This window comes from Callithrix jacchus, chromosome 11 (genome assembly GCF_049354715.1).
Source record: "Callithrix jacchus isolate 240 chromosome 11, calJac240_pri, whole genome shotgun sequence".
In the NCBI taxonomy this organism is placed as follows: Eukaryota; Metazoa; Chordata; class Mammalia; order Primates; family Cebidae; genus Callithrix; species Callithrix jacchus.
In genome coordinates, this window is record NC_133512.1 from 122,179,620 (window position 1) to 122,201,691 (window position 22,072).

At 34.5% G+C, this 22,072-nt stretch overlaps 1 protein-coding gene across 9 annotated transcripts in view; it reads left to right on the forward strand.

The window, feature by feature from the left end:
* POT1 (protection of telomeres 1) overlaps positions 1-22,072 on the forward strand; it is a 131,795-nt gene that overhangs the window by 72,485 nt on the left and 37,238 nt on the right. For 6 of the 9 annotated variants that reach the window (XM_009003136.5, XM_009003138.5, XM_017975677.4 and 3 more), the window contains 2 exons: positions 13,639-13,769; positions 20,938-21,228. In XM_009003136.5, the coding sequence (XP_009001384.2) occupies positions 13,639-13,769; positions 20,938-21,228 (422 nt within the window). Of the gene's footprint in view, positions 1-13,638; positions 13,770-17,502; positions 17,607-20,937; positions 21,229-22,072 lie in introns of all 9 variants that reach the window. The other 3 variants (XM_078343864.1, XM_078343865.1, XM_078343863.1) reach the window with 2 other exon arrangements.

Consider the following 22,072-nt stretch of genomic DNA (forward strand, 5'->3'; position numbering starts at 1 on the left):
ACTTATGATTTAAGACCATGATTTTAAAAGTGGTACGATGTGGTTGTAATTTATCACACAATTAGTATTTTAAGAGGAAGAGTTTATATTATATAAATGTTGTATACTATGGAAAATATTCCTTTTAAATTTTTATTTATGTTTTTCTTATTCTCTTTAATTTTAAATAATATATTTGACTTTATTATTCAACTTCGGTTAGTATTATTGTTTACTTTCTTCTCTAGTCTTCTATCAGATGTACCTTTACTTTTATCTTAATTGTGAGCATTTATATTCTCTTCTGTAACCATACATATTTCTTCCATTATTTGGCTATCTCTGTGCTACATTTTAGTTTTCTTCATTTTTGCATCAGATATTCCTGTACAGCCTTTTGTATTTTGTGGGATTTCTAATGTCTTTTCTTTTTTGTTGCTATTGTTATTAATAATAAAACTGTGCCTTCACTATGCCCTCAAGTTTATATGAATATGTAGTTGTGTATGGGATTATTTATTGTTTTAATTTAAATTGTTATTTTAAATTGGCAAACAATTATATATACATTGTGGGGGGAAATGTGATGTTTAGATATGTGTATACATTGGGGAATTATTATATAAAGCTAGTTAACATACCCATTACATCGCACACTTACTTTTTGTAGTGAGAACATTTAAAATTTATTAGCAATTTTGAAATACACAATACATTATTATTAACTATGGTCACCATACTGTACAGTAGATGTTGAAAATTTATTCCTCCTGTTGAACTGAAAGTTTGTATATCCTTTGGTTAGCATCTTTCCCCTTTTGTTTTGAGACAGAGTTGCTCTGTCACCCAGGCTGGAGTACAGTGGCACGATCTCAGTTTACTATAATGTCTACCTCCTGGGTTCAATTGATTCTCATGCCTCAGCCTCCTGAATAGCTAGGATTACAGGCATGTGCCGCTACACCTGCTTAATTTTTTTTATTATTTTTAGTAGAGATGGGTTTTTGCCATGTTGGCCAGGCTGGTCTCAAACTCCTAATCTCGTGATCTGCCCACCTGAACCTCCCAGGTGCTGGGATTACAGGCATGAGCCACCACACCCGGCCAGCATTTGTCACCACCTCCACCACATAGGCTTTGATAATCACTTTCTACTTTTATAAGTTTGACTTTTTAGATTCCATGTATAAATGAAATCGTGGAAAAAAAGAAGGAAATTCTGTCACTTGCAACAGCATGAAGGATTCTGGAGAACATTATACTAAGTTTTTACTCTCTTTTTTTTTTTTTTTTTGATGCAACTCTCCTTTCTTCTCAGCTCCCTTTCTTCTACTACAATCTAGAGTAGTTGTTTGCTAAACCTGCTCTCTGTCAACCTGGGAGATCCATTACTATTGTCTGTACTCTGCATTTTTCCATTTTAAGATTTTTCCTATTGTTTTGCTGGAGAATTACCTAAGAAAGATACTATGGAGGTAAACTATCTGATTGACCAAAATCTGAAAATGTTCTTAATCTATCTTTATGCTTGATTGATAGTTTTGTCAGGTTTAGTAAAACTGAAGGATCAAAATTATTCTTCAGACTTTTGAAGCCATTGATTTGTTGTCTTTTTAGTAAACCTAGTCATGTTGATAGAAAAGTCTGATGTTAATCTGCTTCTGAGTCTTACATTGGTGATTTGTTTTATTATCTATAGAAGTTTTCAGAATTTTAAAAAATATTTGGTGTGCCTTAATTTCACAATTAGGTGACTTGATGTGATCATTTATCCCATTTGCCTTCTGAGGGACCTTTTAATTGAAAAGACTGTGTCATTCACTTCTAGTAAATTTTCTTCCTCTGTTCTTGAACAATTTACTTCTGGGGCTTCTCTTGGTCAGATATTGTACTGCTAAGGTTGATTTTATGGAATAAGATTGTCAGTTGTTCTTCCATTCTGACTTTTTTGCCTGGGGTACAGAACGTAACAGAAACAAAGTCTATGTAGAGTAGAACAGTTAGCAGAATATTTTTGTATGGCTTTTCTTTTGCTCCCGAATTTTTTACTGTATTTGCCGTGGAATGTTTCACAAAAGTATACAAGTGCTAGAGTTGAGAAAGATATCCCATTCTTGCCATATGAATTTATTTTAATATATATGCTTCAGAAAAATTTACAGAAACAGTCCATTACTTAACTAATGGCACATATGTTCAACTCCTCTGAGTTTTGAACCAAACTGCAAAAGTGAGGATATAACCTCATCCTGGGGAAGCAGGCTGCACCATATCCAGATGTCTATGAAGAGGATCTCTTTTTCATTGAGCAGAGTTCAGAAAGTCCAATTCTTTGAGTTTTCTCTCTCACTTATTTTTTTTCTCTATTTTTTTGTCCTTTTGTCATTTTTTTTTCCTTTTGCTTTAAGTTCTTAAAGATATCATCAGTTTTTTGGCAACTTGTCCCTATTTTTTTCCTAAGCATAATAGGAAAAACAATCACTGTCTTTTACTATATGGGTCCAATACCTTTTCAAGTTTTTGAATTTTTAGGTCATTTTTTGAATATTATACAGCAGTGAAAATAAAGAGGTAATAAAGTCATTAAAATATTTTTAAAATATGAACATAGCAAAGTCATTTTTATTTCATACTTCCATATTTTTCTGGTTTTGAAGATATGCAAACATGGTTTAAGCTTATTGCTTTTGGTTTTTCTTCTTGCACTGGCATCATCAAAATACTTGTGAAAACTTTGCTGACTCAATCTTTTTTTGGAGAGAGCAGCTGTTTTTGCTCCATAATTATAAAATAGTTTATATTTTAGACTTGTAAATATCAATTCAAGTGATGTAAAGATTTATCTTTCATTTTGATATACCTCTTCCTTCCATTACCTTTATGTATAAATTTGCCTTCAGCATATCCACTTACATGGGATTTTATGTAAATTTTGATGTGCAAATATCATGTAAGATGAAAGAATGCCATCACAAGTCCTTTTAGCAAAATGGAATGGTCCTCAGTCGTGTCCCAGAATATCATATGGTGAAGTCATTTCTGATGAATGACTTACTGGATAAGAATACCATATTCCCTCTCTGTTTTTAGAAATATCTTGTATTTTCTCCCTATTTTTAGAAACATATTTTCATGCATCAATTCTTGAGCTTGAGAAGCTTTATATAGGATATCATCTGGAGATAAATAGCCTGAGATTTCACTTATGTGATCAATTTGATCATCATTGTCGTTTAGCTTCTGATTCATCTAATAATGGTTAAATGACTTCCTCCATCAGTTTTCTTCTCACTGACCATTGGCACAAATTTTAAAATTCTGAATTTTTAACTATGCTAAATAGAGCTAAAGAAGAAACTCAAAAGATGGTGTCTCCAGACTTCTTTTATATCTTGCAGTACAAAAACTAAAGAATGATATAATAATGATTATTTATTTCGTTCTTGTATCATCCTTCTAAACAGGTGCCTCATTTCACATTTTAAAAATTAATTTAGTCTTTTTAAGCATACAAAAAATAATGCATAATGATGAAATAATTACTCAGATAATGAATGTCAATTATATTTCAAGATACATAATGTATCCCAGCTGTATAAAAGGATACAGTAGAGCCATATAGTAATTGCAAGTAAGAATGTGTTATCTATTTTGAAAAATAAATAAAATTTATCATTGGTCATTGGAAGACTTCTGACCAAAAAAAATGTCATGAAATATCAATCCTTACTAATTGTAAGAAATATCGACAAAGGAAACTTAAAAACTAAAATTGGATCCAGTGGGTCCTCAAGGGGTGAGCATACAATATCTTTTTACTCTTTCTGAAAGTGCTTATTAAAGTTTTTTTCATTTGTGTTTTTGTTTTATTTCACCCTTCTCACAAATTCAGATTTCTTTTTCTACCCTTTCTTTCTTGTCTCCCTTTTCCTTCCCATTCCTCTCTCCCTTTCCTCCCTTCTTTTCCCCCCTTACTCTCTCTCTCCTTTTTTTCCTCCCCCTCACTCCCTTCTCTTCTCATTTTCCTTCCTAACCCCATTTTTTTTTGTGACAGGGTCTCAATCTGTCATCCAGACTGAAGTGCAGTGGTGTAATCTCGGCTCACCGCAACCTCCACTTCCCAGGTTCATGCATTCTTCTACCTTGGCCTCCCAAGTAGCTGGGATTACAAAGAAGTGCCACTACCGCCCAGCTAATTTTTGTTATTTTTAGTAGAGATGGGGTTTCACCATGTTGGCCAGACTGGTCTTGAACTCCTGACTTCAAATGATCCACACACCTCAGCCTCCCAAAGTGCTGGGATTACAATGTCTTCCATTTTTATTTTTATGTCTGGTAATTTTCTGCTGTCTTTTTACATTTAAGAATGTAGGTATAGTTTATTTTACGTTTTATATACCTTTCTCCTTTGCTTTGTATGTAAATAGTTCATTTCTCCAATATGCTCCCCCCGCGCCACCCGCCCTTGAGTGGGAAACTTGATAGTGACTAATAGTACTTGTTAAGGCATATCGATTGAAAACTTCAGTCTAGGGTGGGTGGAGTGAGAACTGCCAAACAGGCTGTAGGTTCCCTAATGTGATGGTGAGGAGGAATTTTTTCTAGTTGTTAACACCAATATGAAAAGTCTTAGTACTTCTCAGTTAATTAGTGCAGCTTCCTTGGAAAAGAGCCTGTGTTCCCAGAATTTTTCAAAATGGAAAGGTCATTAATACAAAGATGCTGCCTGAAGCCATTTTTAGGGAAGTGGAGAATAAGGATGGGTAGTCATTGAAACACTTGTTCTGCGTGTAAACTTCTAATTGATCCCCTGATTTCAGCCCTACTTTTTACTCTCATCCTTAAACCCAGTGGTTCCCAATCTTCTCTTTGTAGTGTCTTCTGGATTTTGGCCTCCTCTGTTTATCCCTTAACCACTTAACTTTTCATTATCCCAAAATATGTTGATATTTTCTCACACTCTCCTTACCTTCACTGTTTTGAGGTTTGTTCCTTTCAATCTCTATACTTCAATTACTAGGGAACCAGGAAGGACAGAAAGTCAATGCATTTTCTGAATCATGTATATAGGCAGCCTCAAAGTCTATCAAACATTTAATGGAGAACTAATACCAATTCTTTTCAACCTGTTTCAAAAATTGAAGAGAAGAAAATATTTCCAGACTAATTTTAGGAGGCCAGCAGGATCCTGATACTGAAGACAGACAAAGACAAAATAAAAACTAACAACCAAAAAAACCACAGGCCAATATAGATGCAGAAATCCTCAACAAAATACTAGCAAACCAAATTCAACAGCAAATTAAAGAATCTATTCACGGTAGAATTTATTCCAGGTATGTAAGGGTAGTTTCACATACACAAATCACATGGTTATTAGAAGAATGGAGCATAAAAATTATATGATCATTTTAATAAATGCAGAGAAAGTTGAAAGCTTTTCCTCTGAGATCTGTAACAAGATGCCCATTCTTGCCACTTCTTTTCAATGTAGTACTAGTAGAAGTCCTAGCCAGAGGAATTAGGCAAGAGAAAAAGATAAAAGGCATTCAGATTGAAAAGGAAGAAGTTAAATTGTCCCTCTTTGCAGACAGTATGATCTTATATATAGACAACCTTAAAGACTCCACCAAAAAAAATTTAGGATTAATAAACTGATTCAGTGAAGTTGCAGAATACAAAATTAACATACAAAAGTCAAAGTATTTCTATACACCAATAATAATGTAGCCAAGGAAGAACTCAGGAAAGCAATTTCATTTACAATGGCTACAGAAAATTAATACTTAGAATACATTTTTTCAGCTTTACTAAGGCGTAATTGATATATACACTAAAGGGCACATCTTTGAAGGTACAGTTAACGTGTGTTTTGACATATATATATATATATATTTGTGAAATCATCATTAAGATAATACATAATCTTTTCAAAAAACCAGCTCTTGGATTTATTGATTTTTTGAAGGGTTTTTCGTGTCTCAATCTCCTTCAGCTCAGCTCTGATCTTAGTTATTTCTTGTCTTCTGCTGGGTTTTGAGTTTTTTTGATCTTGGTCCTCTAGCTCTTTCAATTTTGACAATAGGGTGTCAATTTTGCATCTCTCCATTCTCCTCATATGGGCACTTATTGCTATATACTTTCCTCTAGAGACTGCTTTAAATGTGTCCCAGAGGTTCTGGCACGTTGTGTCTTCGTTCTCATTGGTTTCGAAGAACTTCTTTATTTCTGCCTTCATTTCATTGTTTACTCAGTCAACATTCAAGAGCCAGTTGTTCAGTTTCCATGAAGCTGTGCGGTTCTGGGTCTGTTTCTGAATTCTGAGTTCTAACTTGATTGCACTATGATCTGAGAGGCTGTTTGTTATGATTTCAGTTGTTTTGCATTTGCTGAGCAGTGCTTTACTTCCAATTATGTGGTCAATTTTAGAGTAGGTGTGATGTGGTGCTGAGAAGAATGTGTATTCTGTGGATTTGGGGTGGAGAGTTCTGTAAATGTCTATCAGGTTTGCTTGCTCCAGGTCTGAGTTCAAGCCCTGGATATCCTTGTTGATTTTCTGTCTGGTAGATCTGTCTAGTATTGACAGTGGAGTGTTAAAGTCTCCCACTATTATTGTGTGGGAGTCTAAGTCCTTTTGTAAGTCCTTAAGAACTTGCCTTATGTATCTGGGTGCTCCTGCATTGGGTCCATATATGTTTAGGATCGTTAGCTCTTCTTGTTGTATCGATCCTTTTACCATTATGTAATGGCCTTCTTTGTCTCTTTTGATCTTTGTTGCTTTAAAGTCTATTTTATCGGAGATGAGAATTGCAACTCCTGCTTTTTTTTGCTTTCCATTAGCTTGGTAAATCTTCCTCCATCCCTTTATTTTGAGCCTTTGTGTATCCTTGCATGTGAGATGGGTTTCCTGGATACAGCACACTGCTGGGTTTTGGCTTTTTATCCAATTTGACCACTAGCCAGACTGATTAAAAATAAAAGAGAGAACAACCGAATAGATGCAATAAAAAATGATAAAGGGGAAATCACCACAGATTCCACAGAAATTCAAACCATCATCAGAGAATATTACAAACAACTCTATGCGCATAAAATAGTAAACCTGCAAGAAATGGACAAATTCCTGGATTCCTGTGTCCTCCCAAGCCTAAACCAGGAGGAAGCTGAAACTATGAATAGACCAATAACAAGGTCTGAAGTCGAGGCAGCAATTAAGAGCCTACCACACAAAAAAAGCCCAGGTCCAGACGGGTTCACAGCCGAATTCTACCAGACACACAAGGAAGAGCTGGCACCATTTCTTCTAAAACTATTTCAAACAATCCAAAAAGAGGGAATCCTTCGCAAATCATTTTATGAGACCAACATCATTCTGATACCAAAACCCGGCAGAGACCCAACAAGAAAAGAAAACTTCAGGCCAATATCCATGATGAACATAGATGCAAAAATCTTCAATAAAATATTGGCAAGCCGATTGCAACAGCAAATCAAAAAACTTATTCATCATGATGAAGTAGGATTCATCCCGGGGATGCAAGGCTGGTTCAACATACGCAAGTCTATAAATGTAATTCACCACATAAACAGAACCAAAAACAAAAACCACATGATTATCTCAATTGATGCAGAGAAGGCATTTGACAAAATTCAACAGCCCTTTATGCTAAAAACCCTCAATAAACTCGGTATCGGTGGAACATATCTCAAAGTAATAAAAGCTATTTATGACAAACCAACAGCCAATATCATACTGAATGGCCAAAAACTGGAAGCATTCCCTTTGAAATCTGGCACTAGACAAGGATGCCCTCTTTCACCACTCCTATTCAATATAGTACTGGAAGTTCTAGCCAGAGCAATCAGGCAAGAAAAAGAAATAAAGGGTATTCAAATAGGAAAGGTGGAAGCCAAATTGTCTCTATTTGCAGACGACATGATAGTATACCTAGAAGACCCCATCGCCTCAGCCCAAAAACTCCTGAAACTGATAAGCAACTTCAGCAAAGTCTCAGGATATAAAATCAATGTGCAAAAATCACAAGCATTCGTCTACACCAATAACAGACTTAAAGCCAAATCAAGAGCGAACTGCCATTCGCAATTGCTACAAAAAGAATAAAATACCTTGGAATACAACTCACAGGGAACGTAAGAGACCTCTTCAAGGAGAACTACAAACCACTGCTCAACGAAATCAGAGAGGACACAAACAGATGGAGAAACATTCCATGTTCATGGTTAGGAAGAATTAATATCGTGAAAATGGCTATACTGCCCAAAGTAATTTACAGAATCAACGCTATCCCCATCAAGCTACCATTGACTTTCTTCACAGAACTGGAAAAAACCACCATGAACTTCATATGGAACCAAAAGAGAGCCCGCATAGCCAAGTCAATTCTAAGCAAAAAGAACACAGCGTGGGGCATCACACTACCGGATTTCAAACTATACTACAAGGCTACAGTAATCAAAACAGCATGGTACTGGTACCAAAACAGAGATATAGACCAATGGAACAAAACAGAGGCACCAGAGGCAACACAACGTACATACAACTATACAATCTTTGATAAACCTGACAAAAACAAGCAATGGGGAAAGGATTCCATGTTTAACAAATGGTGTTGGGAAAACTGGCTAGCCATGTGCAGAAAGCAGAAACTGGACCCCTTCCTCACACCTTACACTAAAATTAACTCCAGATGGATTAAAGACTTAAACATAAGACCTGGCACCATAAAAACCCTAGAAGAAAATCTAGGCAAAACTATGCAGGACATAGGAGTAGGCAAGGACTTCATGAACAAAACACCAAAAGCATTGGCAACAAAAGCCAAAATAGACAAATGGGACCTAATGAAACTCCACAGCTTCTGCACGGCAAAAGAAACAGTCACTAGAGTGGATAGGCAACCAACAGAATGGGAAAAAATTTTTGCAGTTTACCCATCTGACAAAGGGCTGATATCCAGAATTTACAAAGAACTCAAACGGATTTACAGGAAAAAAACAAGCCCATTCAAAAGTGGGCAAAGGATATGAACAGATACTTTACGAAAGAAGACATATATGAGGCCAACAATCATATGAAAAAATGCTCATCGTCACTGATCATCAGAGAGATGCAAATCAAAACCACATTGAGATACCATCTCACGCCAGTTAGAATGGCGATCATTAAAAAATCTGGAGACAACAGATGCTGGAGAGGATGTGGAGAAAAAGGAACACTTTTACACTGTTGGTGGGAGTGTAAATTAGTTCAACCATTGTGGAAGACGGTGTGGCGATTCCTCAAGGCCTTAGAAATCGAAATTCCATTTGACCCAGCAATCCCATTACTGGGTATATATCCAAAAGACTATAAATCGTTCTACTATAAGGACACATGTACACAAATGTTCATTGCAGCACTGTTTACAATAGCAAAGACCTGGAATCAACCCAAATGTCCATTGATAATAGACTGGATTGGAAAAATGTGGCACATATACACCATGGAATATTATGCAGCAATCAGAAATGATGAGTTTGTGTCGTTTGTAGGGACATGGATGAATCTGGAGAACATCATCCTCAGCAAACTGACACAAGAACAGAAAATGAAACACCGCATATTCTCACTCATAGGTGGGTGATGAAAAATGAGAACACATGGACACAGAAAGGGGAGTACTAAACACTGGGGTCTATTGGGGGGAAAAGGGGAGGGCCAGTGGGAGGGGGAGGGATAGCCTGGGGAGAAAAGCCAAATGTGGGTGAAGGGGAGAAGAAAAGAAAGCACACTGCCATGTGTGTACCTACGCAACTGTCTTGCATGCTCTGCTCATGTACCCCAAAACCTATAATCCAATAAAAAATTTAAAAAAAAAAAAAAAAGATGGCAAAGGCAATAAAAAAAAAAAAAGATAATACATAATCGTCATTCTCCAAATTTCTTTGTGTCCTTTGCCTTCTTCGGTTTGTTTGTCATTAGTAATATATTTAACCAAGAAGGTGAAAGATCTCTACAATGAAATATGTAAAATATTGATGAAAGAAATTGAAGATGCCAGTGAATGGAGAGATATCTTATGTTCATGGATTGAATTCACTCTGGATAGTATGGACATTTCAACAATATTAATTCAAACCATGTTGTTGAAATGTCCATACTACCCAGAGTGATTTATAGATTCACTGTAATCCCTGTCAGAATACCAATGACATTCTGTATAGAAATTGAAAAAACAATTCTAAAATCTGTAAGAAGTCACAGAAGACTCCAAATAATGAAAGCAATTTGAGCAAAAAGAATAAAACTGTAGGTATCACACTATTTAACATCAAAATATACTACAGCAGGTCTTTGAATAGCATCATTTTGTTCAGCATCATTTTGTAATGTTGATAAGCAAAAAAATTCATTCCTACCAAGGTTCACTGTCTGTGTGTGGAGTTTATACATTCTTACCAAGTCTGCATGGGTTTTCTCATTTCCTCTCATATCCTAAAAATGTATACATTGGATTACTTAGCATGTCTGCATTGGTCCAGTATGAATGAATGTGGGTGTCTGTGAGTGCTCCTTGCAATGGAATGGAGCCCTGTTCAGGGTTGGCTCACCTCTTGCACCCCAATCTGCCCAGATAGGCTTCAGCCACTCATGAGCCTGAACTGGAATAAGAAGGTTGGAAGATGCATGAATGATTGAGTGAATGAATGAATGAATACAAATAATAGTAAAATAAACATTCAAAAAATAATTATAAAATCTGTGACAACAAATAAAGCAGTATAGTATAGAAGTGCATACTGAGGCTGCCATATTTGTTATTGTTTTTGATTTGCATGGTGGTAGGAGGTAGTTTTTAAAATTTTCATTTTGCAAACATGTACTCCTTGTTTTAACCCACCACCACTTAGGACTGTCATCACCCACTGACTTACCAAAATAAGGGAAATAATTAGGGTAAATAATTATCTTCCTTTTTGAAAGCAGTCTTTCTTAGTTGTACATATGGCTCAATTTATTTTTTGGTATTAGAATTTAATGTTTGATATTAGGTGTTCATGTAGAAGTTTGGTGATGGTTTTTGACCAGAAATATGACATAGAAACTTAACTGCTTATTTATATCAATCGACGTATGGTAGAACTGATTTCATTATGTGTTGTTTTGCTTGAAGTCACAGTTTCCAGGAACCAGTGTTAAGTGAGGACTTAACTATACAAAGCTATAGTGAGCAAAACACTATGATAGTGGCATAAAAACAGATTCATAGATCAATGGAGCAAAATAGAGAGCCCCCAAGTAAATCTCTTCATTTAGAGCCAACTGATTTTTGACAAAGGAGCCAAGAACACACAATGAGGAAAGAACAGTCACCTCAGTAGATGGTGTTGGGAAAACTGGATATCCACATGCAGAAGAATGAAACTAGAACCTTATTTCATACCTTGTACAAAAAGTAACTTAAAATGGATTACATACTTAAATGTATGACCCGAGACTATGAACCTACTAGAAGAAAATGTAGGGGAAAAGCTCCATGACATTAATTCAAGCAGAGATTTTTTCGGAAGGGACCTCAAAAGCTCAGGCAATGAAAGCAAGAATAGACAAGTGGGATTATTTCAAACTTTAAAACCTTCTGCACAGCCAACATCAATAAAGAGACAATCTACAGAATGGGAGAAAATATTTACAAACTATACCTAATAATAGGTTAATATCTGCAGTATATGAGAAACTCAACTAGATGGCTAGAAAACAACCCAATTTAAACATGGACAAAGGACCTGAATAGACATTTCTTTAAAAATGACATACAAATGGCAGAAAGGTATGCAAAAAGATGTTCAACATCGCTAATCATTATAGAAATGCAGATTAAACCACAAGATATCACTTCAAACCTACTAGAATAGCTGTTATCAAAAGAAGACTAGTATTGCAAGGGTGTGAAAAAGTAACCTTTGCACATTGTAGGTGGCAATGTAAATTAACACAGGTATTAGAAAACAATATAAAGGTTCTTCGAAAAATTAGAACTACCATATGATCCCATAATCCCACTACTGGATACGTACTTTTGTCCAAAGGGGATACGCTCCAAGACCCCCAGCAGCTGCCCAAAACCATGGATGGTACTGAACTCTGTATACACTGTTTTTTCCTAAAGATAGATACCTATGATAAAGTTTAATTAAGCACTTATCACATCATCTTCATACTTTGGGGCCATTATTAAGTAAAATGAGGGTTACCTCAACAATTGATATGTTAGCTGAAACAGCTTCTCAGTGACAAACTGTCAGGGAGCAAGGACAGTATGGATTCCCTGCATGAAGGAATGATTCACATTATTTCTGGAATTTTTCATTAAATATTTATAGATCATTGTTGACTGTGGGTAACTGAAACCGTGGATATACTATGTATATCAAAAGGAAATAATCAGTATGTTGAAGAGACATCCCATGTTCATTGCAGGCTTATTCACAACAGTCAGCATCTGTTAATGGATGAATAATGAAAATGTGGTCTGTATACGCAGTGGAATACTACTTAGACATAAGAAGGAAATTCTGTCATTTACAACAACATGGATGAACCTGGAGGATATTGTTAAGTAAAATAAACCAGGCACAGAACCTTGAAAAATTGATCTCCTAGAAGTAAAGAGTACAGTTATTGCCAGGGGCCTGTGTCGCTATGGGGAAGGTTTGGGGAGATGGTGGTCAAAGGATGGAATATTTGAATTAGGAAGAATAAGTTCAGGGGTTCTATTGTACAACATAGTGACTGTAGTGAAAAAATGTATTCTTGAAAAGTACTAAGAAAATAGATACAAAGTGTTCTCTCTACAAAAATATGTGAGGTAATGTGTGTATTTTCATTGACTAGATTTGATGATGTCACAATGTATGTGTACTTCAAAACCATTTATAGCACATGGTTTGTATGTATGTAAATACATACAATTTTTTATGTTAATTAAAAAATTTAAAGCAGGATGTATTACAGTTTTATTACCACCAGTGTTTGAAGTTACCATTTTATAGCAACCCAAATATTATTAAATTTTTCTCTCAGTTTAAATTATATAAAATACTTCTCTTTTGTTATACTGAATAATTTTTATAGGTGACTAGCAACAAATACCATTTTCTCTTTTGAGTTTTTTATTATGACAGTTTTCTATGAATTGTTTGTTCATCTGTGTGACACATTTACTATATCATCCTAATTTTTATAACAATTTTATAAGTTCTTTAGACACTATACTCTTCACATCTGCTGCAAATAATTTAGCCTTTGTTTTCATTTAAATTTGTGTTTATTTTATAAATTGCATTTTTCTTATTGACCATGTTTATGTTTCTTAATTTATAAACTTTGAAGTAATAAGAAAGGTTATTTTCTCTCCAGACAATTTACACTGAATGAGATTTTTATTTTTGTTTTACTAAACTTTCTAAAATTAATTTTTCTGGAACACTTCTGCAAAATAATTTTGCAGTGTGTATTAAAAGCCAAGAAATTGTCTCTGTTTTAATCCTCTTCTTAGAAGACTTAATGAAAGAAAGAATATAGTTTGGTGTTTTGAAATAAGCATATTCTTATTTTAAAATATTGAAAGTCCAGTAAAATATTTTTGTGTTTTCCAGATTATTGCACAGTTGTAACAATTGTGGACCAGACAAATGTAAAATTAACTTGCCTGCTCTTTAGTGGAAACTATGAAGCCCTTCCAATAATTTATAAAAATGGAGATATTGTTCGCTTTCACAGGCTAAAGGTATAATTCATACTGTCTAGAACTTATATTTGTTTGAAGGGAACTCTGTATTGTTCACAGAAACTAGTTAGCATTAATTATACGGTTGCTTTGTTACAACATGACAGCAAGCTTTTCGGAAGATAAGAAGTAATGTAAATAGTATCAGACTTCAAATAATTTACAGAAAGAAACATCTTCATTTGAACAAACCACTTGCCTTCGTTCTCCAGAAATGGATTACATGCCATGATTAAGACTAGTTCCATTCCTCTTCTGTTTCTAAATATAGACTAATGCTGTAGAAGTTTTATCTGTAGAGTTTTTTTAAGAGCATTTGTTTTTTAAAGTTTTAAAAAAGTTTTAGGCCAACAAGAAAAAATGTTTACAAAGGTTAGGAGATTATATTATTCTTTCCTGTTTCTTGTATTAATTCAAGAACATTGAAAACATTGAGATATTAAGTATAATATCAAGTTAAGTTGGTCTTCATTTTTAAGAAATACATTAAGATATGAACAGGTACTTTTAAAATTATGCTTGTAGTTAAATATGAGAAAGCTTTTAATATGAGGGTAAAGTAGCACAGTTTTTAAAAATAAAAATTTTAGAACTTAGATTGCAAAGCATTATTGTTTTCTCAAAATTATCCTTGCTGTAATATTTATTTAATTGAACATTTTTGTTCAGTGCAGTTTTTGAATTTTTCTTTGGAAATTACTGCATGATGCTTTGGACAGCTTTTATATACTTTGTATGCTTCAGTTTGATTCTGCCCTTTATGGTCAGTCTGACGTTCATAAACAAGGACAATATTCAGCTGTGTTCTATTCTTAGGTACTTCATATGACCTATTAATGCTGTTTCCTTCAGAATAGGAGAATAATAGAGAATATTTGTGTGAAGATTTAAAAAATAGAAATATTATCATTATAGCAGTGTAATACATGCTTATCCATACATCAACAAATTGCTCACTTTTCACAGTGTTGTTTCCTATATACTGTATTGAAATAGCACACTCTCCCTTCTTAAATGTATTTAGTTGTTATTCTGGTTATTGTTTATGGAAGTTACTATTTAATAGCAAATAGATAAACATTTTGTCATTCACAATATAACTATAGTCATATAGCTAACACTTTAGAAACTTCCCTCATATCTCCATCCAGGGAGATCATTAATGTGCCCCCCACTCCAGGAGTAAAGAGTCTCATGACCTCTAACAGTGTATAGTTACCCCTTGAGCCACACAGGTTTGAACTGCATGAGTACACTTATATGCGGAATTTTTTCAATAAGTATTTTGGAAAATTTTTTGAAGATTTTCAACAATTCGAAAAAGCTTACAGATGAACTACTTGGCCTAGAAATATAAAAAAAAAAAATTTTAAAGGTATGTCATGAATGCATAAAGTATATGTAGATGCTAGTATATCATTTACTATCATAAAATATATACAAATGTATTATAAAAAGTTAAAATTTATTAAAAGTTATACACAAACACTAACAGACCATACATCGCTCCATTCACAGTCTAGAGAAATGTAAATGAATATAAAGATGAAGTATTGTCTCTGTATGAAATAACTGTACAGCTATAATAATTCCTTAGCTAGCTCTTCTATTATATATTCACTATGACTAAACATTTTTTAAGTACTGTCTTAGTTGTATCCAGCAGGTTTTACTTCATAACTTCATTACCATTCAGTTCAATATATAATCGAATTTCCATATTGATCATTGATTTCCTCTCTGACCTATGGGTTTATAAATAATTTATAAATAATCCATAAGTCAGAGAGGAAATCAATATGAAAATTCAAAAAATATTGAATTAGTATTGAATATTTATTGAATATAATATAATTATATTGAATATCTATGTTATATTTGAATTATGTTCAGATAATCCAAATAATATATATTGAATTATATTCAATCCAATTTTATAGGATTCTTATTTATGTTTTTTATGTTTAAATTATTTAATAGTTGCTTTTTTCTTACTATTATATATTGTGGTCAGAAAATGTACTCTGAAATGTTAGGCATTTTGAAATTTGTGGATGCTTTGTATTCAAACATACGGTCAATATCATTTTATTTCTTATCTACTTAATTTATCAGCTATTGAAACTGTTTTAAAGACTGCTATGGTAGAAGATTTGTCTGTTTCCTATAGCTCTGTTGATTTTGCTTCATAATTTAAGGCAATGTTAATGGAGTTTAGGCCTTCTTTTTTTTTTTGAGACGGAGTTTCGCTCTTGTTACCCAGGCTGGAGTGCAATGGCGCGATCTCGGCTCACTGCAACCTCCACCTCCTGGGTTCAGGCAATTCTCCTGCCTCAGCCTCCCGAGTAGCTGGGATTACAGGCGCCACCATGCCCAGCTAATTTTTTGTATTTTTGGTAGAGACGGGGTTTCACCATGTTGACCAGGACGGTCTTGATCTCTTGACCTCGTGATCCACCCGCCTCGGCCTCCCAAAGTGCTGGGATTACAGGCTTGAGCCACCGCACCCGGCCTAGGCCTTCCTATTTAATTTTTTATATATTTTGAGGCTGCTCTATAGATTTAGTTACTATATTTTTCCTTTCCTTTTTTTTTTCTTGAGACAGAGTCTCATTCTGTCACCAGGCTGGAGTGCAGTAGTGCCATCACGGCTCACTGCAGCCTCCAGCTCCCTGGTTTAAGAGATTCTCCTGCCTCAGCCTCCTCCCAAGTTGCTGGGACTACAGGTGTGCACCACCACACCCAGCTAATTTTTGTTTGTTTTTTTTAGTAGAGACAGGGTTTTACCTTGCTGTCCAGGATTGACCTTGTGATTCACCCACCTCAGCCTCCCAAAGTGCTGGGATTACAGGCATGAGCCACCACACCCAGCTAGGTTACTATATTTTTCTATAATTTTCATGTAATGTTCATATTTAGGTCTTGCTTCTTTACATTCTTCATATTGACAGTTCCACTAGCTTTAAATAGCCCTGTTTTCTTTAGTTGAGCAAGGTCATTCTAAGTACAGACATCTGCTTTATATATCAGAATTTATTTTTTCCTATTTTTCTTACTGCAATGATCATAGTTCATACAAAAATATACATAAAGCAAGAGTCAAGATCTACTCCTCTTTTTTCCAGCATATATTTATTGGATATTTGTTTTATACAGGCTTCTGTTTTAATGCAGAGAAACAGACAATATAAAAGTAAGCATATAAGTCAAAGTAATTTCAAGTAGTGATAGCTGCTGTAAAGAAAATAAAGCAAAATCAGAAAAGGCCTTTCTAATGAGGAGAAGGGTTGAGACCCAGCTGATGATAATGAGAAGTCCTACTGAGATTTGAGGAAAAATGTTTTCCACCACATGACGCTATAGGTGCCAAAGCCCTGTGATAGGAATGACCATGGTATTGGAGAAACAGAAAGCGACCAGCACGAATCCTAGTCAGCCATAGGGGAGGTGTTACAAGACGAAATTATGGTGGATGAGTTATTTAGATTTTACTCTAAATACAATGAGAAGTCATTAGAGGGTTTTAAATGTAAACATGAAATGATTGGTTAACATTTTGAAAAAATCAGTCTTACTAACACATGGATAACAGATGGTTTGTTGAAGGACAAGCATGAAGGAAAAGCTTTAGAAGGCTATTTCAGTTTTACAGACATGAGATGAGGATGGCTTAGACTAGGGTGGTGGGGGAAATTGAAGTAGACTAATTCAGGTTGATTTTTTTTATCTCAAGCAAAGAGGACCTGCTCATAAATGATCTGTGAAAACAAGTTACCAACACACCTAAGCTGGAAGATTGTCCTAGTTTACCATGATAATCAGCAGAGGCAAGCTTTGGTAAATACTCTACATTAGTGAGCCTGGAATTGGTGATAACAACGATGCTCATAGAACCAAGAATCAATCAGACATTGGAGTATAAAACAGAAGCAGCAAATACATCAAGTAGAACCCATTTAAAAGTGAGAAGTTAGGTAATGGATCAGTTGTAGGCAAGTATAGTTAGAATCTGCAGAGTGAACTTCTGCTTTATGAAAAATTAACTGGTACTAGACCAGCCCTACTGCCGTAAAGACCCATAAAATATATGAGACAACTGTTTTTTAGGCATCAGACAATGGGTAGTATGATGAGAGGGCCAAGAGAAACTTATGAAGTGAGCCCCATCATGACCACATACCTGCCTACAGACATTTTCTCAACCACTGCACAGTAAGCTGAAATGCAAACTGTGGTCCTGCTATACCTAAAGTCAGGGTTCAAGGCAGCTGAAAACTGCAATTTTTGTAACAAGAAACCAGAGAGGAAAGAGCTATACAGAAGGGAATATCTAAAAGTCCGCCCCGCCAGGGTTGAGATACTCTTGAGTACTTGATTGAAAGCCAGGCTGCACATGGCAGGGTAGAACTACTTAAGTATTACAAAAGCTGCTGTGTGGTTGAACATGTTAAACATGAAACACACTACACAGGTCTAGAAATGGGGGGTGCTGGAAGTCCAAGATAGTCAGGGACAAATAACCTTGTTAATACCTCTTTAATACCTTTGACATTCAGCTGAGACAACACAAAATACCTCAACTCACAAAGGACCTCATCTTAGGTTAAGTCCTTTTCTACACATGTTTTATCATAGCCTAAAACAAGTTCTATAGAGAAGACATCGCAGAGAGTTTGCAGAGTGAGTCCCATCAAGGTAAAAGACTTTGGGAAACATCATGGGCTTTCCACAGATAACAAGGCATAAAAACAAGCATTCATGAGTTTAAGATGACCAGACAACTCAGAGGCAACAAGAACAAAAATTAATGTTTGTCAGAAGAAGCCAACATAATTCAGAGTCTTTACAATATAGCATCTATGATGTCTAGTAAAGAAAAAAGATACACTAGACATGAAAACAAGAAAGTGTTATACCTAATCAAGAAAAAAGAAAAAAAACATAGACGTTTCAAACCAGCTCCATGGTAGCCCAGATGTTGTCTTTATTAAACAAAAACTTTAAAACAGATAATATATAGACTTTCAAAGAATCCAGTGGAGGTGGGAGGATCCCTTGAGCCTGGGAGGTTGAGGCTGCAGTAAAATGTTACTACATCACTGCATTCCAATATGAGTGACAGAACAAGATCCTTCTCAAAAAAAAAAAGGAATTAAAGTAAAAATATATTAAACGAATTAAAGGAAGATGTTAAATGAATGAAAAGATAAGAAATTTCAGCAGGGAAAGAAGTGGAAACTATTAAAAATAGAAATTCAGTAACTGAAAAGAACAAATGAAATGAAAAATCTACTGAATGGGCTAAATCAGATATGTGTTAAATTGATGACAAATCATTAGAAACTACCTAATCTGAAGAGCAAGGATTAAATAAAAATTAATAGACCCTAGGGACCTATGAAACAATATCAAATGTTACATGTAATTTGAGATGCAAGAGGAGAAGATGTGAAGGGAAAGAAAATATTTACAGAAATAAGGACCAGAATTTTTCCATATTTCATGAAAAACAGTGACTTAAATGTATTTTATGCAGGGTGTGCCCAAATAAAAGCACATCCAAACAAAACATGGTGAAACCATTGAAAAACAAAGAGAAAGAAAAATCTTGAAATCAACTGGAGAAAAAAATGGTGCATTGTTGGAGAACAGTGATACCAGTCATCTTTTACTTCTTATCAGAGACAGTGACACCCGGAGAACAAAGAAATAATTTTTAAATGGTGATAGAAAAATTTATTCACACAGAATTTTAAAACCAGCAAATATATTCTTCAGGAATGAGGGTAAAATAAAAACATTTTATATAAAGGAAAAACAAGATAGTCTATGGCCAGCATACCTGCATAGTATTAATGCTAAAGAACGATATTCGGGCCAGAGAGGAATGCTAGCAACTAGGAGCTGACAAAGAATACAAGAAATTATGGAAAAAAATAGTAAATATGTAAACACAATGTTTTTATTCTTTCTGTAATTTAATTAAAAGACAAATGCCTATTTAATGCACATGCAATAATATTACATAGTGGAAATTATAAAATATGTAGAAAAAATACAACAGTAACAGAGATGTTGGGTGGGATGATTAAATAGAGTTATACCATTGAAAAGTTATATTTGTGAAGTAGAATGTGTAAAATAGGAAGTGGCAAGTATGAAATGCAAAGTAGAAAGTGCATAGTAGAACAATATTGATTCCAAGTAGACATTGAGAAGTTAGAGTTATTCATAGGTAAGAAGAAGCAAATGGAGCACTAATAAGAATTCTAAAAGAAAACAAGAAAGGGACAATAGGAAAAGCAGTTTCAAAATAGCAAAACAGCAAGAGGTGTGGGAAAAAAAGGAAAACAAATAACAAGATAGTACACTTAAATACAGCCATATTAATAATTGTGTTTCTGTGAATGGACTGGTGTCTGATTGCAAGGAAACAATTGACTGAACAAAAAATACCATGAACCAAATATATACTGCTTATGAGAAATGCACTTTAAATATGTAGACCTAAACAAGTGAGAACTAAAACTGTAGAAAAAAATGTACTAAGTAAACATAAAGGAAATGAAATAACGGTATTACTCCCAGAGAGTTTTGGAAGGACCATTTCATGAGGACAAAGGGTCACTTCATGAAAATATAACAATATAAATATATGTGCCTCTGATAACAACCCCCATATTCAGAAAGCAAAAGAGCTTATGAGGTGTCTCAGTACTCTCAGTCACTGATTAAACCTTTGCCTGAGCTGTACTTTATTCATTTTATATCCTCATATATCAAGTGTTCTAGTCTTTTCTATAATATTCATAAGTCACTCTCATTTGTGATCCTTTTTCCTTGTAAAAATTGCACCTTAATAAAAAACCAATAAATAAAATGTAAAAATGCAAGCTTGGTAAGATTAGGGAGACTACTACCTAGCTCTTTAAAAAATATAAATAAACTTTGCATAGAGGGTCACAGTTTACATGATAGTTCTGGATCTTGATATAGCACCAGTTTAGAATTTCATATGCTAATTAACTGAAAAATAGTTTTTTTTTAAATGCCCTCTCTTAATTATGCTGACAAAATTGATAATCTTTCCAATTTCTTTCATTCATAGATTCTTCATCAGTAAGCTATTTTATTTGTATCTGTTTTCTACTTTACCCTACTTTCTTAGATTCAAGTGTATAAGAAGGAGACTCAGGGTATCACCAGCCCTGGCTTTGCATCTTTGACATTTGAGGGAACTTTGGGAGCACCTATCATACCTCGTACTTCAAGCAAGTATTTTAACTTCACTACAGAGGACCATAAAATGGTAGAAGCCTTACGTGTTTGGGCATCTACTCATATGTCACCGTCTTGGACATTACTAAAATTGTGTGATGTTCAGCCAATGCAGTATTTTGACCTGACTTGTCAGCTCTTGGGCAAAGCAGAAGTGGATGGAGCATCATTTCTTCTAAAGGTACAAATATTTTTAATACTTGAAATTATAAGTTAGCACCACTTACATGTCTGTAAAGAGCTTATATTTCAGCATTCTGATGAGATAAATAGGCACACTCTATATTATACTAAGAACTTAAATTTTAACTATTTGTGATGAACCCCAATATTCATGCAGCTCTACTCTTCTATAAAATTTTACACTTTTCTTCTAGAGAAATACAGTGTTATCAGATCTACATGTTAAATATAGTATGACTTATGCATTTTTTAAATTTTAGTATTAATAATATGTAGACTTGTTTTCTATTATCTTATGGTTTGTAGTCATATACATGAATATTTTTGTTTCCCTGTCAAGGTCGCCTTCCCTCTCATTCAATTACTTTTTTGTCCCATTGATTTTGGGTTCTCTTTTTATGTCTTTCACTGCTTACTTCATAGGCATATCATGGATAGTTTTGAAGCAATTTTATTACTATGTTTGACTTTTAAATCAGTAAGACATAAAAGTAACTTAAGACCCATCAAATCTCTGTTCCCACCTATCCCAGTTTAGAAAATAACTTCTGGAGAAGCTGGATGCCTGATGTTTTTCTTGCCAGGACATCCAGTGGAGGATGCATTTGAAAAATGCCTCTTCAAGCCTGCTCCTGTGGTTATTTCTTTATATTCTCTTTGAAATAAGGCAAGAAATGGAGTGCAGTGGCACTTGGACAAGTCTTGGAGTGTAGCATTATTATCATTTACACCTTGCCCATATTAAAGAACAGAGAAGTTAGATACCATTGAGTAAAATACAAAGTTTTTTGCAGTTGAAAATACCACATTTATATACACATGGAATACTGTGATAAAGTTGT